The 24,032-nt window shown below is 40.7% G+C and overlaps 1 protein-coding gene across 2 annotated transcripts in view; it reads right to left on the bottom strand.

Moving 5' to 3' along the window:
• The window catches only part of unc5ca (unc-5 netrin receptor Ca), a 173,731-nt gene that overhangs the window by 6,451 nt on the left and 143,248 nt on the right, over positions 1–24,032 (bottom strand). For both annotated transcript variants that reach the window (XM_046387556.1, XM_046387558.1), the window contains 8 exons: positions 18,044–18,235; positions 13,065–13,282; positions 10,840–10,975; positions 10,072–10,159; positions 7,290–7,458; positions 4,682–4,915; positions 2,814–2,963; positions 2,246–2,410 (listed from right to left, as the gene is read on the bottom strand). In XM_046387556.1, the coding sequence (XP_046243512.1) occupies positions 2,246–2,410; positions 2,814–2,963; positions 4,682–4,915; positions 7,290–7,458; positions 10,072–10,159; positions 10,840–10,975; positions 13,065–13,282; positions 18,044–18,235 (1,352 nt within the window). The remainder of the gene's footprint in view (positions 1–2,245; positions 2,411–2,813; positions 2,964–4,681; positions 4,916–7,289; positions 7,459–10,071; positions 10,160–10,839; positions 10,976–13,064; positions 13,283–18,043; positions 18,236–24,032) is intronic.

The raw sequence follows: 24,032 nt of genomic DNA, 5'->3' as shown, positions 1-24,032 counted from the left end.
AGTCTCCTTCTAAACCTTCATCTCATTAATCTGCCACTCCTGGCCTTAAAGGAGGCAGTGGTCTAATGACTGTGGCATGGCAGAGGGAAACAGCAACTGTCACTGTTGATGTGAATTATCACTATTTACTGTGTCTACTTAGCCCCACTTTACAGCAGAGAGCTCTCTGCTGCTGCAGATTGGATGATTGACGGAAAGGTACTGTTTCTTTGTTGAAATAATGAATGCTTTAAACCTGCTTTACTTTCCATTGTTCAGGACACTGTGGGCTGGTTGAGGGGCTATAGCATTTTATTTAGTGTATATACGAAGAGACTCACTGAGTATTCCTTCAGTTTCTGGCTCTAATCGCCATAAATGCCAAACTTTCCATTTATAAGATACATAAGATGAGGGATGGCCCATTTAAAATGGATTACAACTCAACTTAAGAAACTTTTCAATGGCTCTTTGTTTGCCAAAAAAAGAAAAATCTATCTATTGCAAAATGTGTCAAAATAATGGTGATTGAGCCTATGGCCCACTGATGAAAATAATGCAGTATTTATATATTAACACCTGGTTATCTGTGGCAACGTTCTGTATATGCTGTATTGCTGCTAATACAAACTGAACATTTCCTACTTCTTCCAGACATTAAAGCATTGTTGTGAAGTAGTCACAGGAAATGCAGTGTGTTTGTCAGCGAGCTCGGCGCTGATCTCTGTTCATCAAAAATGCATCTACAAAACAACAGCCATTTTTGGCATTTGTTGACAGCAGATCACTTTAAGGTGATGGAAGAAGAGGGAGCAGTCACAGTGTGCTGTTAGATGAAAAGCTGCAGGCGACAGGAGGCAAATCTCCAACTTCTCAGTGAGGTAACCGACTTCTTTCACTGCGTCCTGCAGTTTGCAGATTCAAGCCGTCTGCTGCATGAGATCAGATCACAGTCGCTCGCCGAATTATTGAAATAGGTCACTTATTGCCTTCACTTTGAGAGACATTTATGTTCAGAGACCTACATTCATCCTGTTTCTGTCTTCTTGGCTCAAGTTGGTCAATCTGTGGACTCACAGTAGTTAAGAGACACAGGAAGTGTCCTCGATTAATGATGCAAAATGTGCCCGGTATTGCTCTGAACAGTCAGTTAACGTGGCTTCACTGTGGTATTACAGCAATAGCGGTTACTGCCAGAGTTGATGTTCCAATCTACTTTTACGGTCCTCAAAGTTAACGCTGACTATATATAATAACAACTCAAGGATATGCATGCAAGCCCGGGAAACGATGCAACCACCACTACTTGTGCACTTCATTTACTGCTTATTCCTATAGTATACTGCATAACTGTACCTTCTCATGATAAATAGCATATTAATGTTTGTTTAATTAAAGTGCTAGTTTATTGCTAACATTTATTTCACGTTCACTGTGGCGTCCTCAGACCCAGTCCTCAGAGTAAGGAGAGTGAGGGAGAGAGAAAACGGGAGGATGCTGACAGGGCAGGTGACACGGGGGAGTGAAAACAGAGGCAAATTGATGGTTAAGATTTGGTTGGCAGCTGTTAGTTATTTTAGTAACTGAGTATTCTGCCACTTATTCCAGTTACTGATAATAAAGACTCAGCAAACACACAGAAGAGAAAATAAGACAAGTTCACTGACTGCAGTGAGTACGGTCAGCAGGTGTAGACTAATCCTTCCACATGGTAAACAAATATACATCAGTCAGTCTTAAGAACTAACTTGTAACTTCATAAAAATCCATTTCTCTTTGCCCTACTAATCTGGTTTAACAAGGGTTAGAAAAAGTGCACGACTATAACCCATGAATGCCACAGGAGAATTCAAAGCAGTGGCAAAAGAACTGGCTGACCTGGGATCATAACTGTTCACACACACACACACACACACATTCGGTGACTTTGCGGTTACATGGCCTAGAAAATCAAAGACGAGTTATTCCTCTCGTGTTATGTGACCTCTAACCCCAGTATGAATGATTGAACAGAGTCACAGAACCATAGCAGGCACCCTGACTGTCTGATAAATAGAGAAAAACTTGGTGACTTTAAGACCTTTAGTCTGGGAATGCAGAAGTCAGTACAAGGAACCTCTCTGTCTGTCTGTCTCTTTTTCTTATCTGCTATTATATCCCTCAGTATCAGTGTGAGTTAAAGTTGTTTTTTGCAGTTTTCTCAGCCAATAACCAATACAATGAGTGTCAGGGTTTGCTGCGCGCATGTAGATTTCTGCAAACTTACTTCCTCCAGTGTGTTGCTGAGCTGAAAGATCTGTCCTTCTCCTTCCACCTGCCGTACACACAGTTTGCAGCTGATCTCTGTGGTGGCTGCGCTCAGTCTCTCCAGGGTGAAGGTGCAGTGAAGAGTTCTCTGGCTGCCACTCCACACCTGGTAGAACGGGATCTCCTAGGAAAAGCACATATAACGTGCACATGTACAGACAAGTGAGTGTCATAGCTGACTGTGGTTATGATGATGGCTGCATCTTTTAAAACATGAAATTGGTTTCTAATCTCGAATTCTTGGGAATACTTGAGGGGCTTAGTGATTTTTTTCTTTTTTTTGGTCACTTTTATAATATGTGGGAATTAATCAAAGTGACTAATTGTGTAAAAATGTATTTACTTTGAACCAAAGCTTCAAGAAAAATGACCAGCGCTGAGTCATGCTGCTTGCATGGCAAAAACAAAAATGCACATTGACTAAATATAAGAAGTATTATATCATTAAATACTGTACATACTGTATGTTGTACTGGGTACCACATAAAATGTCTTTAGGTGCATATGTATGAGTGCATCCCTCTCACCTGATACTTTGCGATGAGTTTGCTCTTCCAGTATGTGTGCGGCACATCGTGGATTGACAGTCTCAGATTGTGCGTGCTGTCTTTAAAGTTCAGAGTCTTTGGCTCATCCAGAAGCTTCCCTCCCATCTGGGTCTCCATCTGAAGAACCTCCTACACAAAATCCCACAAAAAATAATAACTACTTCAAACTTCCTCAAGTTTGCTTCTACTTAATCTCGCTCATTTTTTCCTACAGCATTGGAGAACGCAGAAAGCCTTTAATTCATCTTGCATTATTACAGTAGACGATGCCATCTTGGATGTTGCCTTGAAATGCACGGCACATGAAACACATGAGAGTTTACATTATGATATCATCACAAAACTCAGTGGCTGCATTCCTTGGATTTGAACAAAGCTTGAATCTGCTAACTGCACTGAACTGAATAGAGATAGACATTAAGATGCCCAATAAAAACCTTGATTAATAATACACTACCAGTCAATGTGCTGCTGTTATGAGATGTGGGAAACGAAGCATATCTTTAATGTAAGATAGTAAAATTAAATCACTTCCATTTACTTTGGAAGATGACCTCAATGCATTACTTATGAAAATAATACACACAGAAGCAAATTGAATTCTAATTATTTCTGATTTTGTAGCCCATTTTTTGTCTCCATCTTTGTCCCCTTCCTCCTTTTGCTAGCAAGTCAAGAGAACAATCATTACTTTTCCTTGTGCATCCTCTTTACCACCTCACTCAGGCCAGAGTCCAAACTTGATTCACTGCACTTAAAGTGACTTTTTTGCTTAGTGGGGAAAGCATCATTTAATTTAAAACTCATACTGATACCATTTGATGTCTCTGTCCATTACATGAACCAAAGGAAGCAGCATACTTTACTTAGTGGTGCTGCAGTTAATAATAATAATAATGCATTGCACACACAGTCCCGTGGGGATTTTTGTTCATCTTTTTCAAATTGAATTCTTTGTACCAACTAAGCCCACACGGAGAGAGTACTAAGAAAGTATCTGTGCCCTACAGACACACACAGTGATAACACCACCGTATCTTATAAAGGCTCGTGAACTATGCATATAGAGTGAACAAATTAACACACGCGCAGATGCAAAGTTATTTTCTGATGGAAGAATAAGTTATCAGTATGACTTCTGATGCCTCCTCCAGCCTTCTCAAAATAATCAATTCCTCCTTCCCATCATCTTCCTACGCAGCAGCTCTACTGTAGATATACTGCAGAGACTTCGGTTCTGAAACGCAAACCGATCAATTACACTACACAGCCTCCATCATTAAAAAGTCCACCTCTGAACTTTGTTTTAAAGCTACAATTGCTTGTTTGCAATGGTAAAAGGGAGTGAGCGCTGTTTGTGTGAGCGTGTGCGTGGCCGTGTGCCACAATGACACTTGACTTATCATTGCATGCATAAATTACCAATGTTAATCTCCCGTATCAGATGGTCCCTCCAGTGCTTTGAATTTGTTTAAATTCTAAAGCACTGTTATTTTGACATTGCCTGACCCTGTTTTGTTTACCGCTTCTCAGCTCATTTCCAAAAGACTAGAGATGAAAAGTAAACTTCCATTTATGACTCTAGACAATCACTTCTTTACAACTATAATTTATTTTATTTCAAATGCAAATTACCTGGAAAGGTTCTGAGCGTGTGTGGTCAAAAAGAGACAGGACCAAAAAAACACAACAAAGCACTCAGCCTTTAATATCAAAGAGAGCTTGCTTACCATCACTATTAATCAAAAAAACTGTGCATACTGAGGACACTCTTTTCATATAACCACGGTCTGTAAATCTGTGCGAACAAAAAGGTTCGTTTGATCTCTGTTGTTTTAGTATTTTACCTTGAGTGCATCCTGTGTGTCATCCAGACAATAGACCCTGATGTGATAGTCCAAAGTTGTGCAGGAGACGGGTCCAAAAACAGCCAGTTTGAGCCTCTTGGCGGCTGCCTTGCAGATTGACTGGCCCACCAGGCAGTAAGTCCCCAGTGTCTCTGTTAAGATGTGACATGCCTCCGAGTCCATCTGCACATAGCAGGGGGTGGTGAAGTTTTCTTCTCCCACTACCACCACATCCTGTAGGAAACATATGCACACACAAAGTTGCACACAGTTTTAGACTTCCAGGGCGCCATGCTGGATCAACGACGGGTGACTGAGAAACTCTGTTGCTGAACTTACAATGTGAGCCTTAACATATCCCAAATGAAAACAGAAATAGGTAATAAGTATACAGTATCACACAGTAACCAGTCTACTGATCTGCAAACTCAACGTGTCTTTGATGTGTTTCACATTAAACTCTGGTCCAGTTGTTCAGAGACATGGCTCCCTTCCTTTCCTGGAACGCTTTTATTGTGAAAGAGCTCATGGCTTTCATCATTAACATTAAGAAAACACAAAAAATGTAGAATCAGTGTTAAAGAAACTGTGGAAATGGAGATTATTTTGGATTTACAAAGTAAGGCACAGTTCAGGTAATTCTGTTTATCCCCAATAAAGGGGGAAACAGCCTTTATTTGTTCACACAGAGTGCTTTTAGTGAGACCTGGCCATTATTTGAACACTGGATTTATTCGAGAATTTATGGGCATTAAGCCACATTCTGTCTGTTAACACAACAAAACTGGACCTAAATTTGGAGCCACTTCCACTAATGCAAACAACCCCTGAACAAGCAGGCTGGGGTTTCTCACTGATGCCCCTCACTGTTACTAAAAACACTTTTTTCAATTCAAAATCAGTACTGATGGGTGTAGAGCTGTGCTGGCTGAATGGAAATCGCTGTTAAGTAACAGAAACCCTAATTGTAAATGTTGAGTTTGAGTCATTTGGGCTTGCAGTTCTTTTTTTTTATAAGACTCCTCTTCATGAGCTTAGCAATTCATCTTAGAAAACCAGTTAGTGGATTTTTGATTTACCACATTGTGGATTCCTCTGTTCACCTTCAGATACTATATTGAAACACTGAGAATATAGAGACACTGCATTGAAATGTAAATGTGTTTCTGGGTGTGTGGCTTCTGAAAGTAAATCAAGGTGCCCATTAGGAGAATGATAACACTTGCTCAAAGCTGTCAGGTGTGGCATGTGTCCAGTCCCACTGTGATTTTCTGCTGGCTGTTGCTCACATCATGTCTACAGCTCTCTGCCACAGTGTTGTTATTGTAAATCCATATTGCTCTTTGGGTTGAGTGAGGATGCACGGGCTTGCTGTGATCGTTTCATATAATAATTAAATCTATGATTAATCGTACACATAACCATGTTTTTGCGTGTGGCGGTGAGCAATTGCGTGTGCGTGTCTGCAGATGCAAGCATGGATCTGCTGTACAGGAGCGTGTGATGCAAATATTAAGTTCTATACCACAGTTCACATGGATTTGTGTTCCTGCAGATGAGCAAGCCAAATCAATACAAAGAGGTAGGAAAGCAATATGGTATGAATCTGTTATTACTGGTAATCACAACTGTGGCTGCTCCCCCTGATGTGAGGGGAATTCAATTACCTTCCTCTCCCTGTTTTGGGGAAAACTTTCTGATGGGAAATGGATGTTCTACTGCAATAAGAGAAAAACAAATCGACTTCCTGATGAAATTCCACTTTTCATTTTTCTCGTCTTTACTCGCTCTGCACCCAACCTCCTCTCTCTCTCTCTCTCTCTCTCTCACACACACACACACACACACACACACACACACACAATCTTATGCATGGCTAATTGTGCAGAGACATTGTGTTGAGCTGTGATAAGCAACAGAAGACAGCATACGGGAGCCTTGTAGACACAGTGATGCTGCAAGACAGCCTTATCACCCACACCCACACACAAGGTTACACACACACACACACACTCTTCAGGCAGGCAGAGAAACAAACACACACGGCGTTGCGCACACGCACACACACAAACACACACACACACAAAAGCAGATTGCTGAGGTAGAGACTTCACACTGAGAAACATGGGAGGAGGGAAGGAGAGAAGGGTAGAAAAAAGGACGGATGGAAACATAAGAAGAAAGATGAGAGAAGAGGAGGACGGCAGGAGCATAACAAATTGCTTCTGATAGGAGTCTTCAACCCCCTGCTTGTCTACTAGCCTGTAGGCACTTTATGTTTACCAAATTCCCTCTCTTTTTCTTTCCCTCACTATATGTGTGTATGCAGACCATTCTTCTGGGTGAAGATGATAATGTATTTGTACACGCATGTGTGTATATACACAAAGGTTGTGTGAGTCACGGTGTGCCGTGCATGCGTAGTGATAATTTGGCTTGTGATTGTGTGCAGGTGCCTGACTTCTTTATGTTTGGATTATCACATATCTAAATCTAAGTTTCTCACTATTTGTTTGCAGCAAACAGATAGCTATTCTCTCAGTGAACCGGCGGAATTTAGCGGAACAGCACAAACACAAACACACAGGATACAGTGTTGAACCCTCACCTCCCACTCTCCCATGGCCAGCTGGTTCTTCAGCTGAATGAGCCAGTCTTCCTGGACATTGTCAGCACAGTGGTGGATGGTGAGGATCACTGGTCTGGTCAGCAGGGCTCCAGGAGGTCCACAACTCACCACTGGGCTCAGCACCGTCTGGATGTCCTCCACTGGGGGTCTGGAAAAGACAGATAAAACACAGGTGAAATGACTCTTCAGAAAAGAGCGACGGGAGGGCTGCACTGTCGACTACTGGTTAGCGTGAGCATCATCTGCAGGAACCCGTATTGATTTAACCTCCGGACTGTGCTATTCTGCCATAACGTTCATATGTGAAACAACTCTGCAGGCATTATAAAGAAGGCAGGCGGAGAGTTAGGTTGGAACGAGACAAACTATCTTAGAGTAGATGTGAACATGAGAACAAAACAGATTAGAGAAGAGAAGCACAAATTCAGTCAGAGGATGATTAGTGGAGTCAGCAGGGCTTCAGCTGGAGTCAGTAGCTCGCAGCTCATGGGCTGAGAACAAATGACGAGTGGTCACAGGCTCTTTAGCTTTGAAAATTCAAGTACTGGAACCTCAAGCACTTGCTAACTAATGTACGTAACAGTACAGCCACAGAATACTGCAGGCTCATCTTGTGTGAATAAATGTGAAATTATACATACCAAACTCCATCAGTATTTATTATGTATTAGTCTTTTTCATTATTACATTGAACACTACATTCTTGAACAATAATTAAATACGAAAATACATATGAAAAATGTCTTTGTTCTTCTGTGTAGTCCATTATTCAGTCATATTCTTCCCGCAGGTAGTAGAAGATATTTATCGATGGGAAAGAGCCCATATGGATAGAGGAGACGGATCAAAATTTTAAAAGTGTTTTTTTTTTTTTTTCCAGCCCACCTTGTGTCAGGGGGGCACTAATCCTTAGCATTTTTATCGACTCAGCTGCTGGAGCTCATTATTGACTCATGAAGGGTTCACATGGGCAGGAAAAGCTAACAGATAAAAACTCTACTCAAACTGTAACAGTACACTTTGACCTCTCTAATGCAGGAGTTATCCCTTAACTGATTAAAGTGTCATTATATGTTAATTAATGTTATGTATCTTTTAATACACAAATAGCAAAAATTTATGCGTTAAGGTGTGTTGGCGGGAAAACGGACACCTGAGAGGTAAATCTTAATGTGCTAAACCACAACTGTGGCTTGCCAGGTGTTGCTGAGGGAAGTCAATGTAGCTATGTGACTTTTGCTAGCCAGCTATTGACAGAGATGGAGACAAAGGACAGAAAAGGGTTACTAACACTGTAGCACCCTGCAGGGGGTTTAATTCTTATTGACTGCTATTGATGCGAGCGAAGCTAGAATGGAGCTTGAGAGAGAGTACACTGAACCATGCTGGAACAAGTGTCCTGAAGCTCAGGTCTTGGGGAAGCTTTTAAAGAATTGGTTCACCTAAATTATTAAAGAACATATTTCCTCATTTGCCCCTTGCGGTATCCAGCCATGAAGATACTTTTGGTTTTACCTGCCAAGTTTTTGAGACTGCTGTTTCAAAGCGTGTTGCAGTCACAGGCTGTCCCCGGTACAATGAAGGTGAATAGAATTCAGTTTGTAGTACTCACAGCACAGGAACATCATACTTAAAATAATCATAAGCAATGTGTCCTTCCAAAAAACTGTTGACAGCATCTTTTGTGGATATTTCAATGTTTTTGCAGATTTCTTTAATGATTTGTTTTTATTACAAACTAAATTCCTTCCTTTCCATCGTGTGGGCGCAGGCAGAAGTGTCAGATACACATATCTGAAAAACAAATGAAAACAAATTCCGCACTGCTGAACACCACTACATATAGGCGAGAAAATGTTTGGACATGAATCTCATATTTACTGCTTGCTGTTGCTATAAATGGTTCAGTTGTGTTTATGAGGAGAAAAAGAGAAATGACTGACTTCTCTCCAATTAAAAAGGGACGTTATTTCATTGAGTGAGAAGCACCGTCAGAACACATCCTGACTCCCCGGTCTCTCATGTCCCACAGAGAGCTTTACCTCACCCATGCCCGGGGTTTGGGAGCAAAGGATTATACATGTAACAGGATTAAAGTAATACCAAAAATAACAACTAATCTGTTAGTTACTGTGGAAACAGTGAGCTCTTTGCATATGTTGTCAAAAGCTTGGTGTTTGCTTTTTGTATCTGCAACATGGCATGAAGTGGGGAAAAAAAATGTTGGTCACACTGGAGATGACTTTAGGTTTACATGTCTTAGAATAATGGATATTATGTGCTCCACATTTAATAGCACCGATTCTAAACTATGTTGTAAATTATGTGGATTACTCTACAGATTATAATGTTAAGTAGGCAATAATTAATGCATAAAATATTCTGTTATAATCTCCTCCGCTCTGCTACTTAGTGATTTTAATTCTGGCACTAATATAGGAAATCTGTGGTATTAACTGACCTCTGATGACTGAATCACCAAAAGAAGGTGTGTAAAGATACACTATAAATAACAATGACTCATCCCTTGCTGTGCAGCCTAAGCCCATGTCAAACTGTGAAAGCCTCCCCACGCAACCATGCAGGCGCAGGTCTGACAAGCGGCTGCGCAAGACGAAGACGGAGAAGTACGGACAAAGAAGGACAAAGACGAACTGACGCAGAGGTGAAGAGAGAAATGGGGACAACAGGGAACAACACAGAAAGGCAAAAAAAAAGTCACAGAGAGGAAAAAAATGAAAAAGAGAGAGACAAAACTCACCTCAAGCTGTCCTTCCTGTGCACAGTCACATACATCTCATACACCCTACCCTGAGGAACAGCACCCGCTGGAACCAGCAAACTCACGCCTGCAGGAGGGACGACGGGGGAGGCAGAATGGATGGAGGCAGGAATAATGAGATTCATCATTGGATTTATTAATTTCACCATGCACAACTGAATTATTTAATGCACAACCCATCATCACTTTAACATTATGATTAATTATTGAGTAATCAAATTTTAAAGGCAACCCATGTAAAACTTTCTCTTAAATATATCATCTAGTGAATTGTGCTGCAGTGTTTTAGTGTCTGAGAGCTTCTCCCTATCAATGGATTACATTATTCATTATTTCTGCCTGCCCACTGCTTTTAAATCCTTACGCAAGTCTACAGAAAGTCTCCTTTTTTTTAAACATCCCAAGGATATTTTTTTTGCAGTAGATTTACTTACTTTCAAATCTAAAATACTTTTAAAACCAGTATTAATTTTGCTGACATTCTCATCATTTATAGCAGCTAATGTGATATAACGCATTTTCATTTTTTAATATAACCCTAAAAAAAACAGCATTTTTAAAATCAGCCATGTGCGACAAACCCAATATGGAGAAATCTATGTACATGTGTTCAGACAAAAAGTGAGAAGCAGTAGCACTGCCTCCTAAAATACACTCTTTGTCCTGCCTGAACACAGTAAGAAAAACTGCATTAGTAGCAGTAACCACACTGATGATCAGCTGTTCTGCATGTGTGAGAAAGTTTACCAGAGTTGGGTACAATGAGGTGTCCTCCCTGGTTGTTGAAGGAGCCGTGAGCGGTACACGAAGGGTCACGTGTTCGAGCCAAACTCTGGCTGCGAAGGTTCATGGTGTCGCTGTTATCCAAGAGAGACTGAGTTACCTAGGAAGAAAAAAAAAACAATTAAAGCTACTGTGCAGCTGTGCAGATTGATTGTTCCATAAGTGAGAAATGGATGTTCAAAGGTGCTCTACTTCCCATTGACTGGTACAATTCCAAATATTGTCAAACACTACAAACTTTTTGACGCACTGTAAACTCTCTGGGTTGTTTGTGGGGGACAGTCTGAAGATGCAGTGCGCCAAGATTGGTGTCAATTAAACAAATAATGTAAAAGGTGATAGGAAGACAGAGAGGCGGACTTCAAAATTCCTGCCAGCTCAAAGTATCTGAACATTTCTGCTCAGTTAGGAACACAGTTTGGTGAAAGTTGCAAAGTCACTTTAGGTGGTCGCTGTAGCACCACCATCAGGTCTATTAGCCCACAATGCCAGATGAGGTAGTCTGGCATTAGGACTGGACCTTTGGTTTATTTTTGTGCATGGGAAGGCAGATTTTATGGTAGGAATCATGATAATATGTTAATAATAATAATAATAACGATAATAACACTGGCAATTCCAGCAGGTCCCTAATTACAGGCATAACATTACACGTGCATTAGCATGCAGCGCTGGTTAGGAAGCTGTTCAGCAGAGACCAAATCAACTGGAAGACTGAAGGTATTAAACAAAAACAACAACAACAACAACAACAACAAAAAAACATAGAGATGAATCAATGCCTGGTTTGGCTTAGCAAAGCAGTCATCAAACCATCCACCTGAGAAACCACTCTATATTTACAATAACGCTACTGTGCCACTGTGACATTAAGATGAATTTGAATCAATATGTGACACTCAATGGCAAACAAAGTGAAAAATTCTTCTAATATAAATTCATAGCAAAGGTACAATTCTGAAGAATAGAAACGCTTACAAAGGTTTATGTTTTCAGAGACATTAGTAAGTGGTTGTGAAGTTTCTGTAGCTCTGTAGTAGAGAATCTCTACTGTTTCGTTAGCGTGCTGAGTTGTATTTTCCTATCATACCCATTGTGTTCTGTACAATTATAAGTGTGCTGCAATAATGGCCTATGGAGGCTGAAAGGATAAATGTACATATAATCAATGTTGTGTGAATTGAAGAATGAACTCCTTCTGAAAGAGCTGGCGTCAGGCACTATAAAAATGTATTCTGATGAAAGCAAAGGTTCATGGAGGTCTGGAGAAGTTTCAATCTAATTTCCAATCTATGCGTGTATGTTTCCTTGTAGTTTTATTTTTGCCTGCCTGATTAGAACAATACGTCAGTGTTCCTTTTTCCTCTAGAATTTTACTGGAATCACCAAGATGGTTTAATTTTTTTCCCTTATGATTTTACATTAACAATTAACTCAAATGCTGCAGGGAAGATCCGCATCTACCTGGGAGCGCTGCCACAGGGCTGAGCCAGCAGTCTGCGAGAAGAGGTTGGTTTTACAGTAGGACTATGAAACCACCTTAGGGTAAGAGGTAAAATATGACCTGCTTTGCATTTCCTTGTCGAGATGTCCACTTTGAGATGCAAAATAAGGACTTAACATTCAGCAGTTTGCTCCTGCATCATACAAAGCTGACAGGAATTCGCTCCAGTGAGTTAAAAAGAGACACTAGACCAGAAAAAACTCCTCAGACTTGAGAGGTGAGATCAGTCATTAGTCACTAGTGGCGATTCAAAACATGACAATTAAAAACCACCCGCAGTGGCAGAACAGATCAACTGAAACTTATCTGTAGCAATGAAAGACATTGAGTTCAGCTCTCGTGCTGCCTCTGGACAGGTGCCGTGATGAAACCGAGCAGTTTCGTCTGAATTTGTGACAGCTGACTCAAGTATGCATACTATGTAGTTGACAGAGCAGAGGGAGGAAACTGGGGCACTGAGCTGCATGTATATTAATGCTGTTTGGTTTTGTATTTATGTGACTGGGAATACATAGCTGCCATGTTTCAGTCCTACTCATTATGCTTCAGCAGCACCATCTCACATCAGAAGGAAATATGTCAAAATCCTGCTGTGTTTGTACAGAACGTTTTACAGCGTAAGCAGAATTGTAAAACTGAATGAAGAACAGTGACGTTAGATTGAGTGGTGCTTTCATTACATTACCTTAGGAGACAGTTTGGATGCGAAGTCTCCTCCGAGGTCATCTTGTGGTGTGACCAGACCAGACGAGTTGTAGACTTTGATCTTCAGGTTAGGAAGAGGATCCAGGAGAGGAGAGTTGGTCATTGGGATTTTATCTGAAACGTCGTGCAGGGCATACACAGGGCCACGATACATGGCAGCTGCGTTTGTCAAGTCAGGAGGAGCTGTCAGTAGATCAGCTGGAGGGATGAAGTGAAAGAGAGAGACAGGATGGGACAGAGAAGGGAAATTAATGAGAGAAAAATCAAACAACATGAGTAGCACTGAGAGAAAACTGTGTCTGTGAACGTGAGGGAAAGTGAAAGGTAAAGCTGGATGCTTTACACTCGCAATAAGCTGCAACATGGGCTGCTGATAAGGTATCAGTGTCTGTGTGGTACATTGCAGTACACAGGGGTATGACCTGGATGGAGGACTAGTCAGGACTGGGAGAGGGAGAGAGAAATGAATGAATGAGTCAAAGCTGATCTTGCTATGTGTATTATATTATAGCAGAACAGCAAAGCTTCATGCCATCCTTGACGCTCATTTTCAGAGCACTGTCAGTCAGCGATTCTGACTTCACCCACGCAGTCAAAGAAGCCGTCACACTTAACTAATCACATCACTGTCTGCTTTTGAAACATTCACTGTCATGATTCAAATGTCACTGACAAAACCTGGTGTGTACGTTTGCCACAAAATATGACAGCATTAATTAACAGTGAAAGTCGTTAGGATGGATTTATTGAGTTAACTCATTCTGTTACGCTGTATGAACTCATCGTGTGTGTCATGTATGTAGTTTATTTAGAGTAGAACATGCAAAACAAAACAGAGCATACAGTGTGCAATCAGTCAGCAAACCAATCTCAATCATTTTACACTTCTGCTTGTGCTTCTAATATCTAAAAGCGAGACCACTGTGGCAGAACGCCATACTAAGTTTGTCTTCTGTCAGCTGCCACCATCACGTCTATGCATGACGTGCTAAAATGTAGTGTAACAGGAGCACAAGAATCTACACATACATTAACACAGCATCTGTCTAAAGTGTTCCAACATTAGCCACCATACACTGAGGCTGTAAAAGCAAAACCCCATTTGAAAGATGAAGAGAAATTTCTTGGATATTAAGTTACAGACTCTCACTTTAAACAATCCCATGTTCTAATAAATACATTTGAAGCTCTGAACAGAATCACAAACAAAACAAAACTCGGCCCAGTGTGTAACTGGATGTTTTACATTGCTCTTTCTCGAGTTCGCTCTGATACTTCTGCTAGGATCTTGACATCTTTCAGGAATTGCATGTAAATGCTAAAGGGACTTTGGCACACTTACACACGCAAGCACCGACATAAATAAAACACATCTGCAATGTAAAACATGCAAAACTGTGAACACACTCTTGTGTGTCTTGCATACCAATAGCACACACATATACAATTACATGGTATCAGTGGGGATGGAGAAGTGAGTCTCTCTGAGATTACCTTCTGTGCTCATCAGGGAAGGTTAGTTTAAGCCAGGGGGCAACTGTAAGAACATAATGATTTCTAACAAATTCAGCTCGCTAATCCATGTGCTTTGAATATTGAATTTATATAATAAGCAATGTTTACAGTATGTTGATTTCAGTTATAAAATGCAGTTACCTCCATGTTCTGACACACAGGCACATGCCCTGTGTTGAACTGAGAACAGTCCTGGTTTTAATGAGGTCTTCTTTAGAATACTGATCTTCTGCATCAATTTCTCAGATGCTTTTTGTTTGTTTGTTCAATCAAGACTATAAAACTTTTTGTAGCAAAATTATTATCAACAACTGACTTTTGTTTGTTCTATCTGCCAGCCTCACTTCCTTAAAGGCCATTTAAATGATGCGGCAGCCAACTGCTACTGACTGTAATCATTATAATACATTTAGCAATATAAACAAACCAGAAACTCCTAAATGAGGGTTTACATTACCAGAGTGAATCAAGCGAATGTGCCCCATGCGACCACATGAGACGGCACGCTCAGTCACTCTGGAACTAGTTTTGCTGAGCCATCTTGCCACAACCCTTTTTGGTTTAACAATGATAGCAGAAAAACATCAAAGTGCATCCACATAAACAGCACTCTCTTGCATTAGAAAATCCAACAAATATCTAACATTTAATTTGGGTTGGGATCACAGGAAGGCAATTTACCTACTGAGAACAATTCCAGATTTGTTCACACCAGGATGCTTTTTTTTATTATTATTATTTTTGGGTGGGGGGGGGGGGGGTTGGGTGTAGAGCCTGAAATCCTCTCGTTCCCTTCACAAGCCCATCCATTCTAATTTTAAAATCCCTCATTATCACCCACCACCACCACCTACATACGAAAACTCGCACACACACAGCTGTCACCTATCACTCTCTTCCTCTCTCTATCACCAGGCTGTTTACCCTTAAAGCCAGCGGGTATTCCAGCCAAATCATCCCTGCTGAAATTTAATTAACAACTAACAGAAAACCACAGAGAGAGAGAGAGAGAGGGCAGGGAGGTGTGGGGAGAGACAAAGTCAGAGGGAGAGGGACATAATTCTTCATTAATAGTTATCGGAAATGGTCCCTCAACGCAGAGTGACAAGCATCCTAATGCTCTGCTGATAAAATGTCAACCAGTCTCCGCTCATGCAAAGACATTCTCACACTCACACACACACACGCACATTTATTTTAGCTCACTGTTTACCAATTTGCATCTTCTCTGACCCCGCTTTCCTGTTTTTACTGTAAACCATGAATAGAATTTTAATCATCCGCCCACAACTGGCCACACTCAGTATAATGTTGAAGGTGTCTCAGTGTGCCAGAAGTGTAGTTTGTAGGTTTAGATTCAAACAAAATCTGTGGTTTAGCGGTAACCCTTTGCAGTAACACCATTTCTTGTTGACCAGGCTGTCAAGTACTGTTCATCATAAGTATGATTAGTACCAGGATGAGCACAGTTTTGTCATCAACTATTTTAAGCCATCTAATTTACAGTATTCCATCCAAATTTGTGGGAGTATATGAGTGCTTGTCTGTTTGCATATGTGCCTACTGCCTACATGGAGGAATTTCTGAGCATTTTTTCTAGGTTTATTGAATTAGAGATTAAAAGCCAAGTGTGTTTTTGCAGTCGATTTGACAAAGATTCTTACAGGAAGGGTCATAAGTTCATTACATCTGAGGACTGATTCATCCACATTCCCCGTACAATCTTGGCATTTCCAGTAAGCTATCGAATGCATGCAGGTAGGTGTACAAGTATGCTGTGTCTTGTTGTCTTATCCGTTTGCCAAAGACAGAGAGGAAGACATGACAATACAGACAGACGAGAGTGAAAGATGGCTCCACTTTAACAGGAAGAAAAACACGCAGGGAGCGTCTGTTTTGGTAGGAGTCACTGTGACGAGACAGACGGAGACAAGACGAGGGAAAGACAGAGATGGAGATGCAGAGAGGAGGATGCTGATAAACAGGAAATGTGATTGACCTGAATGTGCGGATGGAGGGAGGGAGAGAAAGAAAGTGTGAGGCAGAGAAGAAGAATGACAGAGAGAGCACCGTTGATGGAGGACAGGAGTCTCTGGTGGAGACAGAGATGAATCCAGACCAGTAAAGACTGACAGCTGCAGGCTGAGCAAAGGATTTAAATGATAGTAACATCAAAACCTCATAGGAGACGAAGCAGGTACCCTTATTTCCAAAGAGGCTTGGTCAGATTTGTTATTCCTACCCATCTATCAATCCTGTATCTCTCCATCTATCTATCCATATACCCACTGTATTTATCCATCTATAGGTTAGTTAGTTCTTCTTTCTGTTGAAGGGCAGTTTTTCCCTGTCATTATCACAGAGTGCTCGCTCATGGGGGAATGTTGGGTCTCTGTAAATTAAAGAGTACAATCTAAACCTGCTCTGTACGAAAGGTGCCGTGAGATGAGTTCCATTGTGCTTTGGCGTAATATAAATGAAACTGACTTGACTACACTGAATAATTAATAAACTCTACCCTTTACTGACTGTCACTTGCTTCATTAAATCAAACATCCGGTTTGCCCAGTGTAACAGTCCAGCACAGAGCAGAGTGTGAGAGAAACCAGCTCTCTTATCGCTGAGAGGCATGAGGGAGAGACACAGAGTTAAAACAGCCCAAACACCAATCAGTCTAACAAAACTCTCATTACAGACTCTGGGAAAAACACACATCCACAGACAGAAAAAGATGAAAGAGCATTGTGGGTTAACAGATCATTAAAATGGGTACAATTACATTTAAAATAGGTTCTCTTTTGAATCAAACATCGTGAGATATGAGTGGAAAGCATTGTTCTCACTACTGCATACTTAGCTTAGCCATGTCATGATCTGCTAGTTCAGGACACTTTAACAACATATATTACGACTACAGAAAATTGCCGATGAGCATTTAATATCCAGCAAGGTAACACAGTGGCCATATTTTTTGCATGCTGACTATAAACAGCCCATCCATACACTAGATTTTGGCTTGTTCTTGTTTTCTTTTATCCTGAGCACATTCCAAAAAAGTACTGAGTTTGGTTATGTTTAGAAAAATGCCATCATACTCTGGAAAATAACAAAAATAGTCTAGCTTGCTTTTTTCATTTAACAGTCACTGAGTTTGCAGCTGTGTGCTGTGCAACTTGTTTTCAAGGAATCTTACATTTAACACTTTGATGACATAAAAAAATATCTTAACATGCCCTGAAAATCTTCCAGTGGTTCCAGCGTGGCACACCACAAAACTGTAGCGTCACTGCTGAGTGTGATTACAGGTGCAGCACGGTTGTAACTTTGGGGCGGAGATTGCAGTGAGTAAATGCTTTTCAGTGTGATGTGAACTTTAACTTAAGCAGGATATTCTCTTATTCATTCCATCCTGGACTGAATGTCCTTTTCTGCAACATCCCTTACCTGATCTGGCTGTTTTGATATTAACAGACTGGAAGCCCCCATTTAGTGCTGAGGTGTCGATGATGTCCGAGTCGAAGTCGCGATGCGTCTTGCGGTACACAAAGAGAGCCACGATGACAGAGATGACGAGGCACATAATCACTGCGATGACGATGCCCACATACAGCGCCACGTCATCTGTACTTGGAGCAGCTGCAGGGGACACAAAGAGGAAGAGAGACACAATTATAGACAGATGTTATCAAGCACGAAGCAAGTACGTTGAAAAGGTTTGCTTAAGAAGACATGCATATCAGGAGGAAAAGTGGAAATAAACAGTGACAACTAAGACAGTTTCTTACAGAACATCCAGGCAATGACAGAGAACAAAGTAATATTTCGTTTTACGTAAGCCAAGATGAGAGGGGTGGTAGGCTTCAAATTAAGTTAATATGGCTCTCTGTCTGTTCTTAATTTGTGTTCAACAATTTCACTTTTACCTCAGACCACCTATCAGACCCACAGAACAATATCTGTAGGTTCCATTTCAAATGAAACTTTCAAATAACCCTCCAGCTTGTGTAATACGATCATTTGTCTAGACAGAGGTAGAGAGAGAGACAGAGACACCTTTCATAAAAAAAGAGAACGGCACCAACTCTTAAAACTTAATAAGGCTGTTAATTATTTTACAAGGGTCCTAACATCCTTTTTCAATCTGGCTGAGACTTTAATGGTGTTTCAGTGAGAACAACGGTGGAACTGTCATTCACGATCCATATTTTAAAAGGGAGAAAGGAACTAAGAAAATTTTAAGCGATGGGTGATGCCGGTGGTAAAAGGCACGAGCCCTACTGAAGAAATGAGGAGAGGAAGAGAGGAGACAAGAGAGCAAGAGAGGGATGAAGAAGGGAAAGCCAATAAGTGGAGAGAGGGAAGGAGAATAGAAAAGAACAGAAGGGAAAGGAGGTGATAGGTTGGCGGATAAGATGAGAGAAGAGTCTAGAGGAAATAAAAAGAATATAAGAAGTGCATAAAAAATAGAATTAGGAAGCAAAGAAGGGCACAGTAAATCGAGAGAGAGAAAAGAGATGATAACAGCAAAGAGGAGAAAAACAGGGCGAAAGAAAAGGAAATTCACATGAACTTCAAAGCAGCAAAACAAACAAGTCAACATATTTAACATGAAAGCGCTTGTGAAACTTTTTTTGAGGCGTCCAACCAACATTTAAAGCACTCCTTGTATAATCATGTCCTCTGTAGCTAGTAGGAAGGGATTTGTCTGCAGCTATTAAGAAGAAGACAGAAAAGTATAGGAATGCTCCTTTTAATCCGCCCTTAAAGTTGAGAGGCAGATAACAGGCTTTTAGCTACAAACAGCCTGAGTCATTTGCTAAAGGATTTGCTGTTGTCGCATCAGAACAAGTTCAGAAAGCATGAACTTGATTATGCATGAAAGAATCCTTTGATGAGGTGCGCAAACATTCACACTCACATATGCCCAAGCCTGATTCACACATACGCGCCTTCACAGAGGAGAGGTCACTCCTTGCACTGTTAGTTACTCGTTTACCACTTGAGGGAGCCACGAGACACTTTCTAGTGTCTCTGGGGAGCCAATCACCAGAGGGAAAAGCATGTTCCTTATAATTAAGTCTCAGACTGCCATGAACAAAACGTCTTTGGGCACTTTGTCCAAGAAATAGAAAAAATACGCTCAATGTCAAGCCCTTGTGACACATTATTGTGTAAAACTATTATAATAATTATTTTGGTCTGAAAATGGAAATGCGCAAAATAAACAAAAAAAAGTTTAACTTTTAACTAATCATACAGCCAGCGTATAGAATTAACTACTGCAAGATCATCATGGGTCAATTATGGGTATTTTTTCTTTACTTTTTGAACAACTAAACAGTTAGTCCAGAGATTATCTGTCAGATGAATAAATATAACGTATAACTTTGTGTTAATGTGTGACAGTGAGGTGTCCGGTGAGTCACGTCACTGTCACACGTCACCAAACTCCTGATCTGCGCTTAAGAGTCTGCACTCTCTTCACAAAACTTGATGCCAACGTGAGGGGTTTGTTATGGAAACTCAAATCACTTTCCAAATATGTGTTCATCACATGTAACTCAAACTTAGGGTCCACCTTTAAAATCTCCACAGTTTAACCCCTACGGGTCCTGTCAATGCAGTTGCCAATTTCCTTTTCATGATGTTAAAAAGATATAAAATCCCTAATGCCCCGACTACACTGCTGCACAAAGTTGCCTTGTTATCAAGGTCCTTGCACTTGCCAAAGGGGAATAGAATTGGATAATCCTCTTAAGTACCAACTCCCTGATCTTAATTATGATCATCATCATCTTCATCTATTTAGGGAAACTTTATCTTGTTTCTACTTTAACTTGAAGGTCTGGAACTTCAGAAAAGTGGGATGACAGGCAGCCATAAAAAAAAAATAAATAAAAAAAATGCCACTTCCAAACTTGCTTTTTCCAGTCAGCCAAGTGTAGTGGGACACTTTGGGATAAGTTAACTAGGCTATGGCCTGCTGTGTTCTTGATACATGTGCATGCATGAGCGTGTGTGTGTGTGTGTGTGTGTGTATGGAGTGTAACGTGTCTCACTGTATGCCAGTGGGCTTAAACATCCCTTCTTGACTATCAGTTTATTTCCCACTTCTCTCAGATCTTTCTCTGCCTCAATAACGCTCACCTCTCTCTCGGTCTCCTTCTGTTTGATTTTTAGATGAATGAAACAACGCGTCCCATTAGAGCTTCTTATCTGTCTCAGTAACCTACATATAACTGAAGGATACCGAATATTTTTGGTTTCTCTTATCAGTTATCCAGTTATCTTATTTATTTGCTATCCTAAGTTTCCACTGTCACTTTCACCTTAAGCATCACAATCTGGACGACGGAAAACTAAACAAATTAATTTACAAATGGTGCTCAAGTAGCAGTGACAATATTAGTCATTTATGCATCATTAAACCCCTACAGTGCAGTAAACATACTGAAAAAAGTAAAGCTCAAACATTACTGAACCAATCATTTGGTGGAAAATAAGTGGTTATCAAACAAAAATGAAAGGAAATAGATGGGATTCATTCATGATTACAAACAAAAAATGTTTATAGCTGTAAAAGAAGGGTGAAGGATCTGGGTCACTGGATTCATAGAATCCACGACAAACCATGCAAAATTCAATTCAGTTTTTTATTTTTCTTAAAAACCGATCATCAGTCTTGAACAGCATCTGTGTACGCCTCTTGGTTGTTTCTTTCCTTTCCTTTTCACTAAGCTACCGAAAACCAAACTGCTGCTTTAAAAACTGCCCGTTCTTTAATTCTGATGTACTTTTATTGTCGTACAGCCTTGCATAATAGGCTGTCTTTTTCTGACAAGATGGGGGCTGAAAAGGAGACCGAATGTGGGTGTGCACTTTTGACCAAACCCAGATGAATGAATAATGTGTTTGGACCTCTGTGTGTATCTAAGCATGGCCCGAGGCTGTGCTCTGGGAAGCCAGAAGGACAAAATTGTCAGTGATATAATGAGGAAGGAGCACAGTCCGACTAAGTACTGATAGGTACATACACCTAAGTTCATTTTTATGGGCACTCATGCAAGCACTGACACTCACAATGAATGTACGGGCAGACACACGCACATATTAACTTTTATCCACAAGTCAACTATCTCCCAAGCTTTTTCCTCCATTTTACCTGACAAGCAGTTTCATGTCTGAAGCACTCAGCCGCGAGCTCTACTAAATTGGATTTAGATTTAAAATATGTGCCTTTCAGTGGACATACTAAAAAAGAACTGAATAAATAACAAGACTGAGATGTTCCAGCACGTACCATCTGAAAAGTTCTCTATAGGAGGGAGGATGTTCTGTTGCAAAGGTCAGGACACCCACACAACCACACACAGTAACAAGCACACATAAAGATGTGAACGCATGCAGAAAGAAAAAAGAAAACCCTAACACAAGCATCACTCATCACTGAAGAACTCGAGAATGATCATATTGATCCAAGTTTAATTTTGATCACTTTAGGTCATCAAGCCGCTGCAGGGGGGGCGTGGATGTCCAGGGGGAAAATATGGAGTGAAATGAGGGTGAATGAATAAGATTTATGGAGGGAAAATAAAGAAAGGTTTGCTGATGCTATCATGCTGACCTTAATTTTAATAAAATTCAACTTGGATCTTTCTTAATTAGATGCCTCTCCTATCATTAATTACTGATAAAAGTCTAAGTGTGTGTGTATGTATGCTTGTGTGACAGATTGCCCTTTGAAGAACATCCGTACTCACTTAGACAACTGTCTGTCATAGCCTCCATAACATCTCAGGTGAGATATGATGCTGACAGTCTCACATTTTCATCACATATCTTTTCTTGTGCGCTTCCATTCATATACGTGCAGCATGTGTATGAGTATGAATGCTTGTGTGCGCACGTACCACTGGCCAATACAGTGCTGGCATTAACACCATTAACAGATTATAAAATTAAAAAATGAAATTAAAATGTAACTTGAAATTACAAAATTATGTTCAGGGCAAGTGGAAAATGTGCCATATTTTTGAACTCATCTTCCTGCTCTTTTGTGGCAAGAAGATTTACACAAAGGTGTCTCCTTACTAGAACAAGACTGAGCAGTGTGCTTTAGTTGTGTCTCCGTGTGTGTGTGTGTGTGTGTGTTCAAACGGCTTTCGTTGTAAGACCAAAATTATTTTGCCAGTGTTTGTTTACTGTGCAGATGCCAAATTCAGTTTGTTTGGAGTGTACAGTCTGTGTGAGTGAGTGAATAAGCTAGTGTGCATGTGTCCAAAAATAATGGGCAATGCAACTGGCAAAACTTCTGGGAAAAATCAGGGAATTTTGTCACATGCTGTTGGTAAATGCATGTGTGTGCCAATGTGTGTGACTAATAAACACTTGGGTGCTCAGGAAATTGCATACATGTCACACACACTCTCTCCCTCCCATTCGCAGTTGATTACACACACGGACGAGTGGAACAGAAGGCCCGGCTCACACTCATTCAGCATGGATCGCTGTCTATTGATTGGCTGAGCTTTTTGTCATTCTCAGAGTCTGTCCGATCTGCCACTAAGAGGATTTAAAGAAGGAGGAAACAAGGATAACTCAGCTTAGCTTGTCTCTATCTTTTCTGTGATCTGCATCCAAAGCAGTGCTATGGACAATCACTACTTGAAACTCATTCAACTGCCTTTCTTTGTTTTCTTTTTTTTTGATCTTGCTTGGCACAAACATGCCAACGCCACCCGTGCTGTTCTCAACTCGTGACACATCGACTCTAAGTAACTGGGAGAGATGAACCACAGAGAGACAGACAGACAGAGAAAGTGAGCAGCCATTTGTATGTGTGTATCTTCTATAGTAGGGATGTTGATGTTGAGAATTTAAATATGGAGCCATTTTGAAGCCACTAAAGCCCGATAGTGTATTTCTATGACCAAAAACAGCTATGTATACATAAAGCTATTACATCTCATCTACATCTCATGTGACTGTGTAACAACCCTGTACAATGAGAGCCATTTCATGAATGGACCAAATAGAAGCCTCTGAATACAGATAGTTTTATCCAAGTGAAAGAAACATTACGACCTGCTTTAGTGACTGCTGGCCACAAATATGAATCACGAAATGCTGGCAAAAGCTGTCTCCCTCCACACAAATTTACAGCTCAGCCACCTCCCACCTTTCTCATCGCCTCAAGCTAAGCTGCTGCGTAACTGACACAAACAGCTGTGTCACACTGTCATAAAAGAGACACGTCAACAAATTACGGTACAAATGCAAATGACAAAATGCTGTTTCGCCAATTCGTTTCTGACTTGAGGGTAAATGTTTTCAGCCATCATACATGGTATGAACTATGGCACGGTCCTCGCTTGCGCAGCGGTAAACTGTGACTGCATTAGGACCATCATGACTCACTTTAATGTGAGAGTAT

This window comes from Scatophagus argus, chromosome 4 (assembly GCF_020382885.2).
Source record: "Scatophagus argus isolate fScaArg1 chromosome 4, fScaArg1.pri, whole genome shotgun sequence".
NCBI lineage: Eukaryota > Metazoa > Chordata > Actinopteri > Scatophagidae > Scatophagus > Scatophagus argus.
Note: the sequence above shows the minus strand (reverse complement) of the source record. Positions and strands in the feature narration are given on the sequence as shown.